Source organism: Hylobates moloch, unplaced genomic scaffold (assembly GCF_009828535.3).
Source record: "Hylobates moloch isolate HMO894 unplaced genomic scaffold, HMol_V3 SCAFFOLD_1, whole genome shotgun sequence".
NCBI classification, from domain to species: domain Eukaryota; kingdom Metazoa; phylum Chordata; class Mammalia; order Primates; family Hylobatidae; genus Hylobates; species Hylobates moloch.
The window spans coordinates 148,366,396-148,382,705 of NW_026652276.1; the positions used below are offsets into that span (position 1 = coordinate 148,366,396).

Sequence of the window (16,310 nt, forward strand, 5' to 3'; positions counted from 1 at the left end):
CATCCTCACTGATTTACAGTCATACTTTAGGAAGCCATCTCCACACTAAGAGTTTCATAATGTCTCACAAATTTCCTAAGAAATGAATGACAAGAAGGCATATTTTGCCCCTACATTCCCATGTTCCAGTAAACTGAAGCAGAGAGCAATTCATCTGGGAATTTAATTCAGATTTTATGCCTTATATCAGTTTCAGTATTTTACCAGTTATGCTGTACTTCTTATAGAGACTAAATAACAAAAACACTTAGCTCGATTTAATCATTTCACAGTGTTAACATATATCAGAACATCCCATTGTACCCCATAAATATATAATATGTACAATTATTGTCTGTCAATCAAAAATAAAATTCATCCCAATTACCCTGATTTGATCATTAAACATCATATGAATATATCAAAATATCACGTGTACCCCTAAAATATGTGTAACTATTATATATCAATACAAAATTAAAAAACATATGTATATTTTAAAAAATTCCAACTTAAAAAAAATTCAAGCATCCCTTTTCCACATATGTGATTTAAATGGTAATTCACTATAAACTAGACATCTTTTTGGTAAATAAGTACATGACCCCCTTACAAGATCTATATATTTGCACAACTTATTTATTTATTTTGAGACAGAGTCTCACTTTGTTGCCCAGGCTGGAGTGCAGTGGCGTGATCTCATCTCACTGCAGCCTCCATTTCCTGGGTTCAATTGATTCTCCTGCTTCAGCCTCCCGAGTAGCTGGGATTATAGGTGCCTGCCACCACACCTAGTTAATTTTTGTATTTTTAGTAGAGATGGGGTTTTATTATGTTGGTCAGGCTGGTCTCAAACTCCTGACCTCAGATGATCCACCCGCCTCCCAAAGTGTTGGAATCACAGGTGTGAGCCACTAGGTCCGGACTATTTCCACGACTTACGTAAACATGCCCTCTGAGGTCATTCGTCCAGCTTGAATTAAATAGGCTCCAAATCGAAACCCTGCTGCATAGGCAAAATATATAAAGGCATGGCTGAATGCATAACAGCTTCCAATAATCTGTGCTTTCTTCGAGGTATTTCTGGAATGTGCAAAAGTTACCAAATAATGAGGCATGAATTATAGCAAGGTCAATTTAATAAATGTAGAGTAATAAATAGAGAGGATTTTGAAATATTATAATTTAGTGGAAAGGCATTTTTCGAATGATTAAAGAGAAAGTGATTTTTTTTTTTTTACTACTGAGAATTCTTTGAGAAAAGACAGATAATGTTATAATTCTTTTCTCTATAGTCATATACTCTGTAGTTCAGTGTAACAAATTTAACTTTATATACTGTTAAATGAATGGGCAAAGCCCGTGAAAGGATGGCTAGTGTAAGAGTTAGAGATTTGGTTTAGCAGTATTTAGAAGGATTTTCTAAGTCTCCATTTTAATCTTTCATTAACAGAATAGAGGAAATTAAAGGGTGGTGCCGGCCGGGCGCGGTGGCTCAAGCTTGTAATCCCAGCACTTTGGGAGGCCGAGGCGGGCGAATCACGAGGTCAGGAGATCGAGACCATGGTGAAACCCCGTCTCTACTAAAAATACAAAAAATTAGCCAGGCGTGGTGGTGGGCGCCTGTAGTCCCAGCTACTCGGAGAGGCTGAGGCAGGAGATGGCGTGAACCTGGGAGGCGGAGCTTGCAGTGAGCCGAGATTGCGCCACTGCACTCCAGCCTGGGCGACAGAGCGAGACTCCGTCTCAAAAAAAAAAAAAAAAAAAAAGGGTGGTGCCAACTACGAGTCCAAAAGAGTACAAAGCTATCTTTCTGATAAAGTAATATAAAAAGCATCACTAAGTCAATGTGATAAGGAGGACTAGTTTAAAATTAAAAGTGTAAGTGCATTTATTATGTATATATTCATATTTAAAATGTAAACTATTTTAGGGATTTAATGTAAAGGGCTGAGCTCTTTTCTCTTGCTCTGTCGCCTAGGCTGGAGTTGCAGTGTAATGGTGTGATCTCAGCTCACTGCAATGTCTGCCTCCCAGGTTCAAGTGATTCTCCTGGCTCAGCCTCCAAGTAGTTGGGACTACAAATGTGCACCACCACACCCGGCTAATTTTTGCATTTTTAGTAGAGATGGGGTTTCACCATATTGTCCAGGCTGGTCTCTAACTGTTGACCTTAAGTGATCCACCCACCTCAGCCTCCCAAAGTGCTGGGATTACAGGCGTGAGACACAGCGCCTGGCCGGCAATTTTATCTTCTTTCTTGCATATGTTATTTCATTAATATTCTTTCAGGAAAATAAGAAAATGTGCATACTTAGTAACAGACAGTTAATGGTAATGTGAGAGGACCTAAAATATTTATTCTAATTGTGCTTGCCCTCAATTCCTCTTCTAGTTTCTCTTGGTGAAGTCATATGAGAAATTATGACATGACATTATTAGGAAAGACTCAAGAGCAAATGAATTAGCAGGCAAACCACTGGAGTCATTTGAGAGTACTGCCTTTACAGAACAAAATTAAGTTTCTGAAGTCAGTATGAATCTATAATCACCTGTGTTGAGTCTGAAGTATCTCTTCATACATTTGCTCGAAGGCTTTTTCCCTTGTTAATGACACTATAGTACGTATATTCTCCACAGCTTCAGTTGCTATCTTATAAAACAGGACAATACAATATAGAAATAAAATTAGTAATGGTTAATCTTTTCCCATTTGTGAATTCTAGTCAGTCACACTGGGGACATATTAAGTATATCAAATCAGTAAGTTTTCCTGACAAATATTCTTAGCTTCCTTTCCTCCCAGAAAATAAGATAGAAAAATGACACTTTCGGATAATAAGCTTAAGGAAAATGTCTTATTGAGATTTAGTCTACTGATCTAAGTTTAGCCCCATTCAAGTTTATACTGAATTTCAATTTAAACTTGTTCCACAGACAGAAGAATAAAACATTAGTGAGCATTATGTTCACATGCAAAGGAGCTTCGTACAGATTATGAAACAATTCAAGTAAAAGATAGCAGAGGCCGGGCACAATGGCTCATGACTGTAATCCCAGTACTTTGGGAGGCCAAGGTGGGCAGATTACTTGAGGCCAGGAGTTCGAGACCAGCCTGGCCAACATGGTAAAACCTTGTCTCTACTAAAAATACAAAAATTAACCAGGTATGGTGGCACGTGCCTGTAGTCCCAGCTACTCAGGAGGCTGAGGCACAAGAATCACTTGAACTTGGGAGGCGGAGGTTGCAGTGAGCTGAGATCATGCCACTGCACTCCAGCCTGGGCAAAAGAGTGAGACTTCTCTGTCTCAAAAAAAAAAAAAAAAAAAAAAAAAGATAGCAGAGATAAAGTAATCACATAATTATTTTATTCTAGCAAAGAATTAAAAATAGCAACCTAGGCCGGGCGCGGTGGCTCACGCTTGTAATCCCAGCACTTTGGGAGGCCGAGGCGGGTGGATCACAAGGTCGGGAGATCGAGACCACGGTGAAACCCCGTCTCTACTAAAAAATACAAAAAATTAGCCGGGCGTGGTGGCGGGCGCCTGTAGTTCCAGCTACTCGGAGAGGCTGAGGCAAGAGAATGGCGTGAACCCGGGAGGTGGAGCTTGCAGTGAGCCGAGATTGCGCCACTGTGCTCCAGCCTGGGCGAAAGAGCAAGACTCCGTCTCAAAAAAAAAAAAAAAAAATAGCAACCTAAAAGGACTCAGGAACATTACAGGAAAGTAACATGGCATGTGCTTGTAAAATTCTTTATGAGATAAAGCCATTTCTCATATTGTGTCTATGAATGTAAAAAGGCATTTAATTCAAATGTGATGAATACTTCTCCACATTTATATAGTTTATAAAGAGAATGCATAATTACATGGGATTCAAAATGGAAGAGAGTTTTGGTTTAGAATAGCTTTTCGGACATGAGGACATGTGTTGGCTTGAAAGAGAAACGTCCTGTTTTCATATTCTGTTTCCAGATTGGCAGAGTGGACTGTGGGACAGAGAAGACCAGGTAGACACTTGGCCTTCTCTGAAGAATAACTTGGGTTGCAGGAGGGAACTAGATTTCTGGACTGTGGTGAGGACACCAGGATTCTGCTCCCGATTTTGATGTTGGTTGTTTTAAATTCTCATTAATTTAAAAATAGACTTAAAGAAACCTCCGTTTGTAACATTCCATAGTATACGAAGAAAATGGATAAGAATGCCGAAATCTTGTTTGAGGAAAAACAAAAGGAATGAACATAAAAAAATTTTGTGACAATTTTTCACAGTGGAGACAGGATGAATATTATTACATATCCTTAGAAAATAGTCATTAAGAAAACTAATTAAGCTATTCAAAGTCTTTTTTTTGTTTTCTTTTGAGATGGAGTCTTGCTCTGTTGCCCAGGCTGGAGTGCAGTGGCATGATCTTGGCTCACCGCAACCTCCGCCTCCCGGCTTCAAGTGATTCTCCTGCCTTAGCCTCCTGAGTAGCTTGGATTGCAGGCGTGTGCCACCATACCTGGTTAGTTTTTGTATTTTTAGTAGAGACAGGGTTTCACCATGTTGGTCAGGCTCGTCTCGAACTCCTGGCCTTGTGATCCACCTTCCTCGGCCTCCCAAGGTGTTGGGATTACAGGCATAAGCCAGAGCACCCGGCCCATTTGGTCTTAAATACTAAACATTTGATAATTTTTCCAAATCTACACATGCAACTGAAGAAGGACCGATACATTTTATTAGTCTATGTTCTAAACTGATGTTTAGTAAATTGACTTATTAAAAGCCATAGGGGAATGCCTCCAATTGCCTATTTGATTAGAGTTGTTTGTTGTATAGTCTGAGGTTGCTCTAATGATACATAAAGGAAAAGTCAAAGGGCACATATACAACAAAATCTCATGACATAAAAAATAAGATGAGGAAAACATAATTAGGCCTCATTAATTTAGAAATTGTATAAATTATTGCAATGTTTAAATTAGACAAGGAGGTCTAAACAACTGTTTACTGTCTCTGAGGCAAATATTTGCTATGTAGTTCAGACTATACAGCACAAGCAAACAATCCAAGGGTCCTTATCTTGTGCAAGAAAGGTGGAAAGGTCTAAGGCTCAGGCAAACGAGATTACAGTGAGTCATGTGCTTGGCATCCCTATTCATGAATATGTATGATATTTGTGCTATGCCAATTGTGACACATTCACCGTGATACAGACTATAAAGGATATTAACATTATTTTGCTATTCAGAGGATGTACACCAGTGTAGCCAAGAGCTCTGAAACAGTATCAGGAGAGGAACACTTTTGTTTTTGAGACAGAGCCGTGCTCTGTCACCCAGGTTGGAGTGCAGTGGCGCAATCTCAGCTCACTGCAACCTCCTCCTCCTGGGTTCAAGTGATTCTCCTGCCTCAGCCTTCCAAGTAACTGGGATTACAGTCACGCGCCACCATGCCCGGCTAACTTTTTTGTATTTTTAGTAGAGACGGGGTTTCATTATGCTGGCCAGGCTGGTTTCAAACTCCTGACCTCAAACGATCCGCCCGTCTCGGCCTCCCCAAGTTCTGGGATTACAGGTGTAAGGAACATCTTAAAGACCTGGATGTAGAGTCAACAGAAGACTCCTTGTTTACAACGATTCAGCTGCTAAAGGGCTGTCACGAAAAACAGATTTTGGACCTCTACCAAGATGAAAGCCAAGAAGAGTAAGATAGAAGTCCACCAATAAATAAATAAATAAATAAATGAGACAAGAAAAAAAGAAAGAAAAGGAAAAATAACTGCCTACCACCCAAGACTATCCAAGTACAAGCAGCCTGGGAAAGTAATGTACTACCTGCCACTGGAGGAAAAGGTGGTCGGAGATAGGGATGGACACTTGACAGGGATGTTGTGCAAGGGACTCCTACTTCAGGTTAGTGGTTGGGTCAGATGATGTCTCTTTCAATTCTTAGGTGTTATGATGCCACAATAATGTTTCCTTCAGTCTCTAATATAATAATTATTTGTATGAATATGGCTGATCCTAAGAAGCTTAAATACCTGTATGTCCAGGCATTTTCCAAATGATTAAATAAATTGTTCATTTATTGGTCCCGTCTCTAAAGCCTTGTTTTATATGTGATCAATATCAGTGCATGGCCTTGCATTCAGTAACTGCTGCATTGCCTGTTTGTTTTGAAAAATAAAATATTCAGAAGAATTGCTCAAGAAAATTTGATTATTCAATGGCCAGAAAATGGGGAATGATGATGTTTGAAAACATCCCCAGTAATAATGGCTGACATTAGTAAGTGCTTACTGTCTTCTAGACACTGTTCTAAGTGTTTTGCATATAATAACATTGTGTTTTGTGCAATATTCACAAAAATTTGTAAGTGAATACTTGTATTATTCTCACTTTGCAGATGAGAAACCTGAAGTCTACAAAGGTTGACATAACCTGCTCATCTCACAAGTTTGTCAGGATAGAATCTGGATTCTAACTCAGCTAATTAGACTCCAGAGCCTGTGCTCTAAATCATGTACCCTATTGCTATAACATATCTACCTTCCATCCTAAATTGGTCTGTATGCATTTCTCTCTCTATACATATCACTTTACAGATCCCTAAGAGATGAAGTTAATATATCATAAAGATGGTTAACATATCATATAGTTAACATATCATAAAGTTCTGACTGTTTTTCTCTTTAAATGTTACGATGGTGATAACAGTCTTCATTTTACCTTTCCAGCATGCTTAAATTCTTGCTTATCTTTGTTGGCAAATCCAGTCATTGCTGCGGTTTCAATCATTCCTGTCACGGCAAGTACTGGAGCAATACTCAGAATCAGGAGTGTCATCTCCCATCCATATATAAAGGAAATGATAACTGAAAGTCCCATGTTAGTTGCATTTTGTGTTAAGACGCCAATCCTGGAACTTGTTGCCTATAATCAGATATATTTGGGGGGGAAAAACTCAATTAACTTTACATTTACAAGAATTCCTATTATAGTTCCTTGCAAAACAAGGTAGACTTTTTAAAAAAGAATTTATACTTAAATTTATATCTTGAATTTATACTTTGAGATTAAATAATATACATATTTTTACTTATTTACTTATTTTATTTTTTTCCGAGATGGAGTCCCACTCTGTCACCCAGGCTGGAGTGCGGTGGCACAGTCTCGGCTCACTGCAACCTCCGACTCCTGAGTTCAAGCAATTCTCTTGCCTCAGCCTCCAGAGCAGCTGGGATTACAGGCGCCCGCCACCAAGCTCAGCTAATTTCTTTGTATTTTTAGTAGAGATGGGGTATCGCCATGATGGCCAGGCTGGTCTCAAACTCCTGACCTCAGGTGATCCGCCTGCCTCAAAATGCCCTAAACTAAGGAAATATTATACTTTATTTTTATGTTTTGATGTCCAATATTGAGATGTCCAAATGAACTGGATTTTAGTTTAGTGGAATCCCATGGAAGACTGTATAGAAGCGTGATAGGAACAGACAATCTGAAATTAAATACTACCTCCTTAATGGGAGACTTTTATGTTGCTCTGAGACCTCTCCTTAAACAGTTTAGCAGGATTTTACAGCCCAGTGCAAGCTGAGTGTGTTGAAAGCTGAAGTTACAGGATTTCCTTTGTCTTCTCAATGATACATACATACCTACACTCTTCTTGTTTCCTTACACCCAAACACCCAGCAATAATAAAATGACTTACTTGTGCATACACATAGATACCAACACCCTGCCACCTCTTCAACCCTAACTTACAGATAAGTTCTTGGTAATAAAGCTGATGTTTGAAAATGACAGAATCATAGTTAGTATTACAAAAAACTAAATAGAGTCTATATTTAGTTAAGCATTTTTTACTATTTCCTACTTATAAAGTTGTAATCACATTTGCTAGGAATTTTATAGAAAATCAATATTTTAATAATAGCATTAAAGTACCAGTTTTACATACATGCATAACCGACATGTAACTTAAAATTTAAGTATTTGGAAAAGATGGCTTGAGTTATGCATGTAAATTATTTTAGAAGGCTTTATATATTCGATTTCATGGAGAGTAAAAAGGGAGAGAATGCTATACTTTAGCTTAGGTATTTACTACAATAGAATCTAATTCACCTTCAAAAATGTTCTAAAGTGAATTATTCCATTTGAATGGAAAAATTTGCATTATGGAACCTGTAAAAATGAGATTTTTGTATATTTTTTGTACATTTACCTTTCACACAAATTATCTCTTTCTATTGGTGAAGATATCATAATCATGCAAGAAATAACTCATGCCGTCTGACTCAGTGTTTTTTGGAGCATGAAGGTTTGTGTTGGAGAGGCAAGAGTTGCTATGGAAAGGAAACCAACATGGACAGGAAACAGTAGGGCGGAAGGGAAGACACACTAAAAGTGGGCCAAAATAGGAGAAAGGTCAAAAACAAATAGTAACCATAATTCTCATATTATAGTTGGAGCTAATATATAAAGGTACTCAAAAACTAGCCAACTTTAACTAGGCACTAAATAACCACTTTACCTTCACCAACTTACTTAATCTCATAACAATGCAAATAGATGGATGCTATCACTAGTCCTGTACAATAGATGAGGAAACAAAAGTAGTCAGACAAAATAACCTGCCCACAGCCATATGCCTGTAACTGGAGGATAAAGAACTCTTTTTTCCCTGAATCACTTGGGATTAAGTGGCTGACCTGATACTCCATCATCCTTGCATGCTTAGAGATGATGTTTCATAAACAAGAACATTATCTCTCTTATCCAAAATACCATGATCAAAATCAGGAAATTACATGACTATCGTTTAATGCTTAGACTTCCTTCAAGTTTTATCAATTGTCTCAATAATGTATTTTATAGTGAAAGGATATCTACATTGGAATCACACATTGCATTTAGGTGTCAGGCCTCTTTAGTCTCCTTTACTATAGAATAATTCTTCATTCTTAACTTGATGTTCATGACCTTGACTTTTTTGAAGATCGCAAGCCAGGTATCTGGTAGAATATTTCTCAATTTTAGCTTATCCGGTATTTCCTCACAATTAGATTCAAATTATGCATCTTTGGTAAGAATCTTAGGGAAGTGATGCTGTGTTCTTCTCATTGCATCCTATCAAGTGGCACGCAGTTTTGATTGGTTCTATTCCAGGCATTGTTCACTTGTATCATTAATTAAGATGGTTTCTTCCAGGCTTCTCCGCTGTGAAGTTGTTCTTTCTCCCTTTGTAATTAATAAATGTTTTGAGGCACTTTGAAGCTATGTCAAAATCCAACTTCTCATCAAACTTTCAACTTATTTATTGTGGTATGAACTAACGACTTTTAAATTTCTTCAGTTGTTTATAACCTGTTACTATAATCATTTATTTTGACTCAAATTATCCGAGATGTAGCCAGTAGAAGTCCCTTCACGTTGGCATTGTCCTTTGACATATACCTATCAGTTTTGGAATATGTCCTTACTTTCTGACACAAAATGATTTTCTAGTTTCATCTTGTACTGTCTCTGCCCTACTTTTGGAATTAGTCATTTCTCCAAAGAACCCTGGGTTCTTTTGGTGGAGAATTTTATTTAGCAGTCAAGACATGGTGCTAGTTGTACTCATTATTACTAGAATGTCAGTGGTCAAACTAGAGAATGTGTGTGTGTGTGTGTGTGTGTGTGTGTGTGTGTATTGATAGATACAAGCACACATTTACATCTATATTTGTTTCTCTATATTTCTTGAAACTCATGAGTCATATCAATACCTCCAATTCCAAGTCAACATTGTAAGGTTATTTCCAGTTTTCTCCTTTTTCCATATTTGTTATCCCCCTCTTCACAAGGGAGAGAACTGGTTCCCATTGTCTTTAATAGATTGATCTATGTGATTAATCTCTCCGTGGGTAACCCATCTGCTCTCATGTCTCCTGCCTCTTCTCTGCACGGACACCCTCCTCACCCTGCTCTGGCTCTGCTTCCCTGCACTGGACTGCCACTACACTGGGTGTCATAATATCGGGGCTGCAAACCCCAGCCCTACCCCTTTCCCACACTGACGGAAGGCCAGCACTCTTAGCCACTCTATCATAGTAGTGTTGAGTTGAATGATTAAGGATATTCATTAAAGTGTATACTTTGGATAAGATTTCTCTCATTCCCATTTTTGCACATTGTAAATTGGTTTCACTCAGTAAAGATCTAAGAGGCAATATCAAGATAGAAAAAGAGTTGGAAACATCATAGTATGAGGTAAAATAAATTTTTAAAATACCTTCAAATATGTAGAATTATCTCCATAACTTTTATAAGAACTACACATCTTATGGATCATCTTTCAGTGGGATGTATGATACTTAAACAATAAGCTGAAACATTAAGTTCTTTAGTGCTGGGATTAAAAAAAAATGAGGGCCCCTGTTTACCTGGAAAGACAGGTAGAATCGACCACAGTTTGAAATATATTTTTTGTTCTGATCATGAAAACAGGATCATTAGTAAAAGTTTAGATAAAGTTAAAATCTACATGCTTCTAGACATAAATACACACATTCAGATTTGGTTTATTACGTGCATGCAGTTTTGTATCCTGACTTAATCCTTGTATATTACACTGCAATCATTAAATATTCTCCAAAAAGATTTGGGTTGCCTTCAATTTTTCATTATTAAAAATAAATATGTAATGAACATCTTTGTGAAAAATCTTTGTTCTCATTTACACTTACTTACCCTCAAATGCCCTACTGTTAAATTTCTAACTGGAATTACACCTTAAAAGGTGTAATTCTCCCAACTTGAAGGGACTTCCACTGGTTACATCTGGGATAATTTGAGTCAAAATAAATGATTATAGTAACAGGTTATAAACCACTGAAGAAATTTAAAAAGGTGTATATACTCTTACATTCTTGATGGGTATTGCCAAATTGCTTCCCTAAAAGATTACATCAATTTTCACCAAACTATCAAAAAGTTAGCATCTTCATTAAAAAATAACAATAACAAATCTTCCCTCCCCCCCAGGGCTCTGCCTAATTCCTAAAAAACTTTGTGGTTTCAGTTTCAAGACTGTATCTGGTGATGACTCAACCATTTTCCAATTTCTCACTAAAACATCTAAGAAAATTTCAAAAAAGTAAAAACACACAATAGAAAACACTCAAAAAACTATGAAATACTGAAAACTAAGATGGACAGGTAGCCTGGTTAAGTGTTTAAGGGTATGATGCACTAACTCTAAGAACCACGGGCATAAATGGGGATGCCATTTAGCACATAATGCTGACTTACACTTCATCCCCTGGAAGTTTAAGGATAAAAGAGATAAATGGTGATGTATGTTATAGGCTAAATTGTGTCCCTCCCACCCTACATTTATATGTTTAGGTCTAACCTCCAGTTCCTCAGAATGTTACTGTATTTGGGCGGGACGTGGTGGCTCACGCTTGTAATCCCAGCCCTTTGGGAGGCTGAGGCGGGCCAGTCACGAGGTCAGGAGATCGAGACCATCCTGGCTAACACGGTGAAACCCCCGTCTCTACTAAAAAAAAAAAAAATACAAAAAAATTAGCCAGGCGTGGTGGTGGGTGCCTGTAGTCCCAGCTACTGGGGAAGCTGAGGCAGGAGAATGGCGTAAACCCGGGAGGCGGAGCTTGCAGTGAGCCAAGATTGCGCCACTGCACTCCAGCCTGGGCGACAGGGAGAGACTCTGTCTGAAAAAAAAAAAAAAAGTTACTGTATTTGGAGATAAGGTAATTATAAATAAATTATAGATACAGGGGTTATTAAGTTAAAGTGAAGTCTTTAAGGTAGGCTGTAATCTAACCTGATTGGTATTCTTATAAGAAGAGGAAATTTGGGCCAGGCTCGGTGGCTCATGCCAGCACTTTGAGAGGCCGAGGCGGGCAGATCATGAGGTCAGGAATTTGAGACCAGCCTAATCAACATGGTGAAACCTCGTCTCCACTGAAAATAAATTAGCCGGGCATGGTGGTGCATGTCTGTAATCCTAGCTACTCATGACGCTGAGGCAGGAGAATCGCTTGAACCCGGGAGGCGGAGGTTGCAGTGAGCCAACATAACGCCACTGCACTCCAGCCTGGGAGACAGAGCAAAAGCCTGTCTCAAAAAAAAAAAAAAAAAAAAAAAAAAGAGAAGAGGAAATCTGGACACAGCAGACACTGAGACACTGCACACACAGAGAAGATCCTGTGAAGACGCATAGAAGACAGCCAACTACAAGCCAAGGCCGTCGGAGTAAAACCCAATCGTGCCAACATCTTGCTCTTGGGCTTCTAGCTTCCAGAACTGTAAGGAAATGAATGTCTGTTGTTGCAGCCCCCTAGTCTGTGGTCCTTTGTTATGGAAGCCCGAGCTAACACACTGTCCTTGCTCCTCTGCCTCCCACCCCCACCATAAGTTTCAGAGTCATATGGACTAGACAATGGGTGAGATGGTGTGGACCTTAAGTTCTTGGCATTGTTGGAGGACTTCCATGTCTTTCCTTAGATACTAAATGCTCCTGGTGCGCGGTCACCTCAAGCTCCAGATAGGGGGACCAGTCTGGAGTGTGGCGTGCAGGTCGGGGACGTGCTTGTAAGTCTGGGCCTTGGCGGTAGGTGTGTGGCCATCTAAGCCTTGGGACTGGAGGAGATCGCTGGGGAATCGAGTAGATGGCAAAAGGAGATCCCCTAAGGCTGCGCTGTGGTTCAGCACTCTTTAGAATTCCCAAGGGAAAGCTGTATTGGTAACAGGCTGTAGGGTTCAGCCCTCACCCACTTTGCTTTTCTGAATGAACCCCTAGATTGTCCAGTTTCTCTTCTAGGGAAATGACAAGAGCTCCTGTTTTCAAATTTTGTTGCTTTTCCTGACTGTAAAGCTGACATTAAGAATAACTTTTCCTCTTTTCCAGGCCCATTCCTCTCCCTACTATGGTCTTTTGAATTGAATACGTGTCCCCACAATTCATCTTTAATGTTTATTAATGCATATAAGTGTGTCCATGAAAACTATATGGTAATGCTTTTGTGTTTATCCCTTAAAATGTCCACTAAAGTACTGTGTTTAAAATCTAGGGTCCAATTAAAAAAAATTGGTCTTTGCCCTTGATTCCTGGAAAGTGCTCCTAAAAAAATACTAAATGTTCCTATAGCTACATAAAATTTATATATATTGTGATGTGCAAAAATACTAAATGCTCCTATAGCTACATAAAATTTATATATATTGTGATGTGCAATCATTGGAGCTACTTTTTAAAATTATAATTATGTTTTGTTGAGAATAAGATATTCATTGTTCTTTAAATATAAAATTTATTTTGTCTAAATATTACCAAGAATTAATTACTTGTCATCAATTACTTGATAGGGGGTTATGTTTTGTAGGCCTTGATACATGTATTAATTTCCACTTGGTAGTTTCTTTTAATATTTTGAAGCCAATGATTTTTACTTTTTTGGATTTCAATTCTTGGCACAGTACCTATATTGTCGAAAGGATAAAACATATCCACCGGGGCAGTTATTCTTTTCTGTTTGGATATTTCCTATTAGGTAACCATAATATAGTTCCTGATTCCTCACTACCTTCTGTTGTTTGCGTTCTATTAACTTTAAAGATTATAGCTCAGCAGGGCACGGTGGCTCACGCCTGTAATCCCAGCACTTTGGGATTACAGGGCAAGGTGGGAGGATCACCAGAGGTCAGGAGTTCGATACCAGCCTGACCAACGTGGTGAAACCCCGTCTTTACCAAAAATACAAAAATTAGCTGGGCGTGGTGGTGGGCATCTGTAGTCCCAGCTACTTGAGAGGCTGAGGCAGGAGAATCGCTTGAACCCGGGAGGCGGAGGTTGCAGTGAGACGAGATAGTGCCACTGCACTCCAGCCTGGGTGACAGAGTGAGACTCCGTCTCAAAAAAAAGATTATACCTCACTCTAGGCTGTGTGCAGTGGCTCATACTTATAATCTCAGCACTTTGGGAGGCCCAAGTGGGAGGATCACTTGAGCCCAGGAGTTCAAGACCAGCCTGGGCAACCAAGCAAGACTCTGTCTCTACATAAAAATGAAAAAATTAGCCAGGCACAGTGGCGTGCATCTGTATTTCCAGCTACTTGGGAGGCTGAGGCGGGAGCATCCCTTCAGCCCAAGAGTTTGAGGTTGCAGTGAACTAGGATCATGCAACTGCACTCTAGCTTGGGTGACAGAGTTAGACCCTGTTTCACACACACACGCACACACACACACACATACACCGTGCATTTCAGCTCTAGACATTAAAGCAAAAGGAAATGAAGTAAGGAGTAGAGGCCGTGCGCGGTGGCTCACACCTGTAATCCTAGCACTTTGGGAGGCTGAGGCGGGTGGATCACCTGAGGTCAGGAGTTCAAAACCAGCCTGGCCAACGTGGTGAAACTCCATTTCTACTAAAAATACAAAAAAATTAACTGGGCGTGAGGGCAGGCACCTGTAATCCAGCAACTTAAGAGGCTGAGGCAGGAGAATTGCCTGAACCCGGGAGGTGGAGGTTGCAGTGAGTCGAGATCACGCCACTGTACTCCAGCTTGGGCAACAGAATGAGACTCTATCTCAAAATAGGTAAATAAAAGGAGTAGAAAATAAGAAAAGTAAAGACAAAAAGCATGCTGAGCATTGTAGTTTTCATGTATAAGCTCAGGTAGTGTATTAGGGAAAGAAGTAGAAATACTTCACAGAGCCACGCTAGACAAATATTTGAGAGCATGTCACTTAAAGTTTGTCTAAGGACTATACACACCAACCTAATTTCTAAAAATATCCAAGAGTGAACTTGACAGATTTTTGATGAGACAGGCTTCTCTATTTGAGTTTTTTTTTTGGGACACAAGAACTTTCTACGAAGTGGCTTGTACTTGCATATCTGCTTGCTTAATAAGCTTGGGTTTTCCATTCTTGTGTTAATCTGCTGCTGGAAAATAGAATTATATCCTTTCTATAGTTCATCTTAGTTTAAATTGCCACAAACTTATTGAAATGTTCAGTCAGTGCAACCAAGAACAAGCCACAAACCCTGCTTTTTGGTGTTGGTGGCACAATGAGAAAGATCTGAATATATTTCTTCTGTTCCAAGAAGAATAAGCAGAAAATAAGAGACTCTTTGCCTCAAGGAGTACTACAAGAATTGAAGGAAAATGGAATGTGGTCTTAAAGACCCAGAAAAATAGTGTACCTCTGGAAAGAATTTAAACTGGAATCAGAAGAAATTTAATTAAACTTTCTTAGCTTCTTTAGCAAGAGGCACAAAAATACAGGTTTTTTTTTGAAATTAAGAACAAAAAGTCTTGTTTAATTCTTGAGATAACAATTATTTATGGAGTGTCTACTATGTCTTAGGTACTGTGTTAGATGTGGGGAATATCACTTTGGTAAGAAAATTATAAAAGGAAGGAAACTCAGTATGCAATTGTAGAAATAAAATTCCATATGGTAGAATCTCTGCTTCTGGCCAAGATGGAGTAACAAGGATTTATCCTTTCATCTAAAACCAAGCAAAAAATAGACAAAATACATGAACCAGTGGTTTTGAAGACACTGAACATAAGGCAACCAAGGGCAGAGGTGGCAAACAAACAAGGTGACCCCTGTGGTTGCTCTGGCTTACTTCCTTGAAAGAGTTCCCAGGTGGCAATGCAAAGAGCCCAACAAACTCTGAGTTGAGTAGACACAGCTGAGAATCTCAGGAATCTAAGTCAGCTAGAGTTTGCAGCATAGAATACTGGAGAAGAGAGAGAGTCACAAAACGATAAATCGAGATATCTGCAGAGGGTCCTTCTTGAGTAGTGCATACATGTCAGGACTGGGATTAGTGCCTGGTAACAGCAGCCAGACTGGAAAACCTTCGGAGTCACAGGACACTAGGTAGAGTATGTGGAAGGCTTTTGCCTTTGTAGTAGGCTCCACTCCCTCTTGACAAACCTTAAAACCAAGACCCAAAAAGATCAAACTATTCCCAGGTAACTTAACTGTATCTCACAACAAAACCCAAGAATATTTATAGAAATGTAAAAATGTCCAGCACCAAAAATTTTAAATTCACAATGTGTAGCATCAGAAATTGGCAGGGGGCTGGGCATGGTGGCTCACACCTGTAATCCCAGCACTTTGGGAGGCTAAGGTGGGAGGATCACTTGAACTCAGTAGTTCAAGACCAGCCTGGACAACAGGTGGTGAGACCCTGTCTCTACAAAATAAAAAAAATTAGCTGAGTGTGGTGCCATGTACCTCTCATTTCAGCTGCATGGAAAGCTGAGGCAGGAGGATTGCTTGAGCCTGCTCCCAAGTCAAGGATACAGTGAACT

General features: G+C 39.2%; 1 protein-coding gene across 1 annotated transcript in view; it reads right to left on the reverse strand.

Moving 5' to 3' along the window:
• ABCB5 (ATP binding cassette subfamily B member 5) overlaps nucleotides 1-16,310 on the reverse strand; it is a 163,251-nt gene that overhangs the window by 31,797 nt on the left and 115,144 nt on the right. The window contains exons 21-23 of the mRNA XM_032753440.2: nucleotides 6,694-6,897; nucleotides 2,532-2,632; nucleotides 922-1,062 (exon numbers count right to left, since the gene is read on the reverse strand). Coding sequence (XP_032609331.1) covers nucleotides 922-1,062; nucleotides 2,532-2,632; nucleotides 6,694-6,897 — 446 coding nt within the window. The remainder of the gene's footprint in view (nucleotides 1-921; nucleotides 1,063-2,531; nucleotides 2,633-6,693; nucleotides 6,898-16,310) is intronic.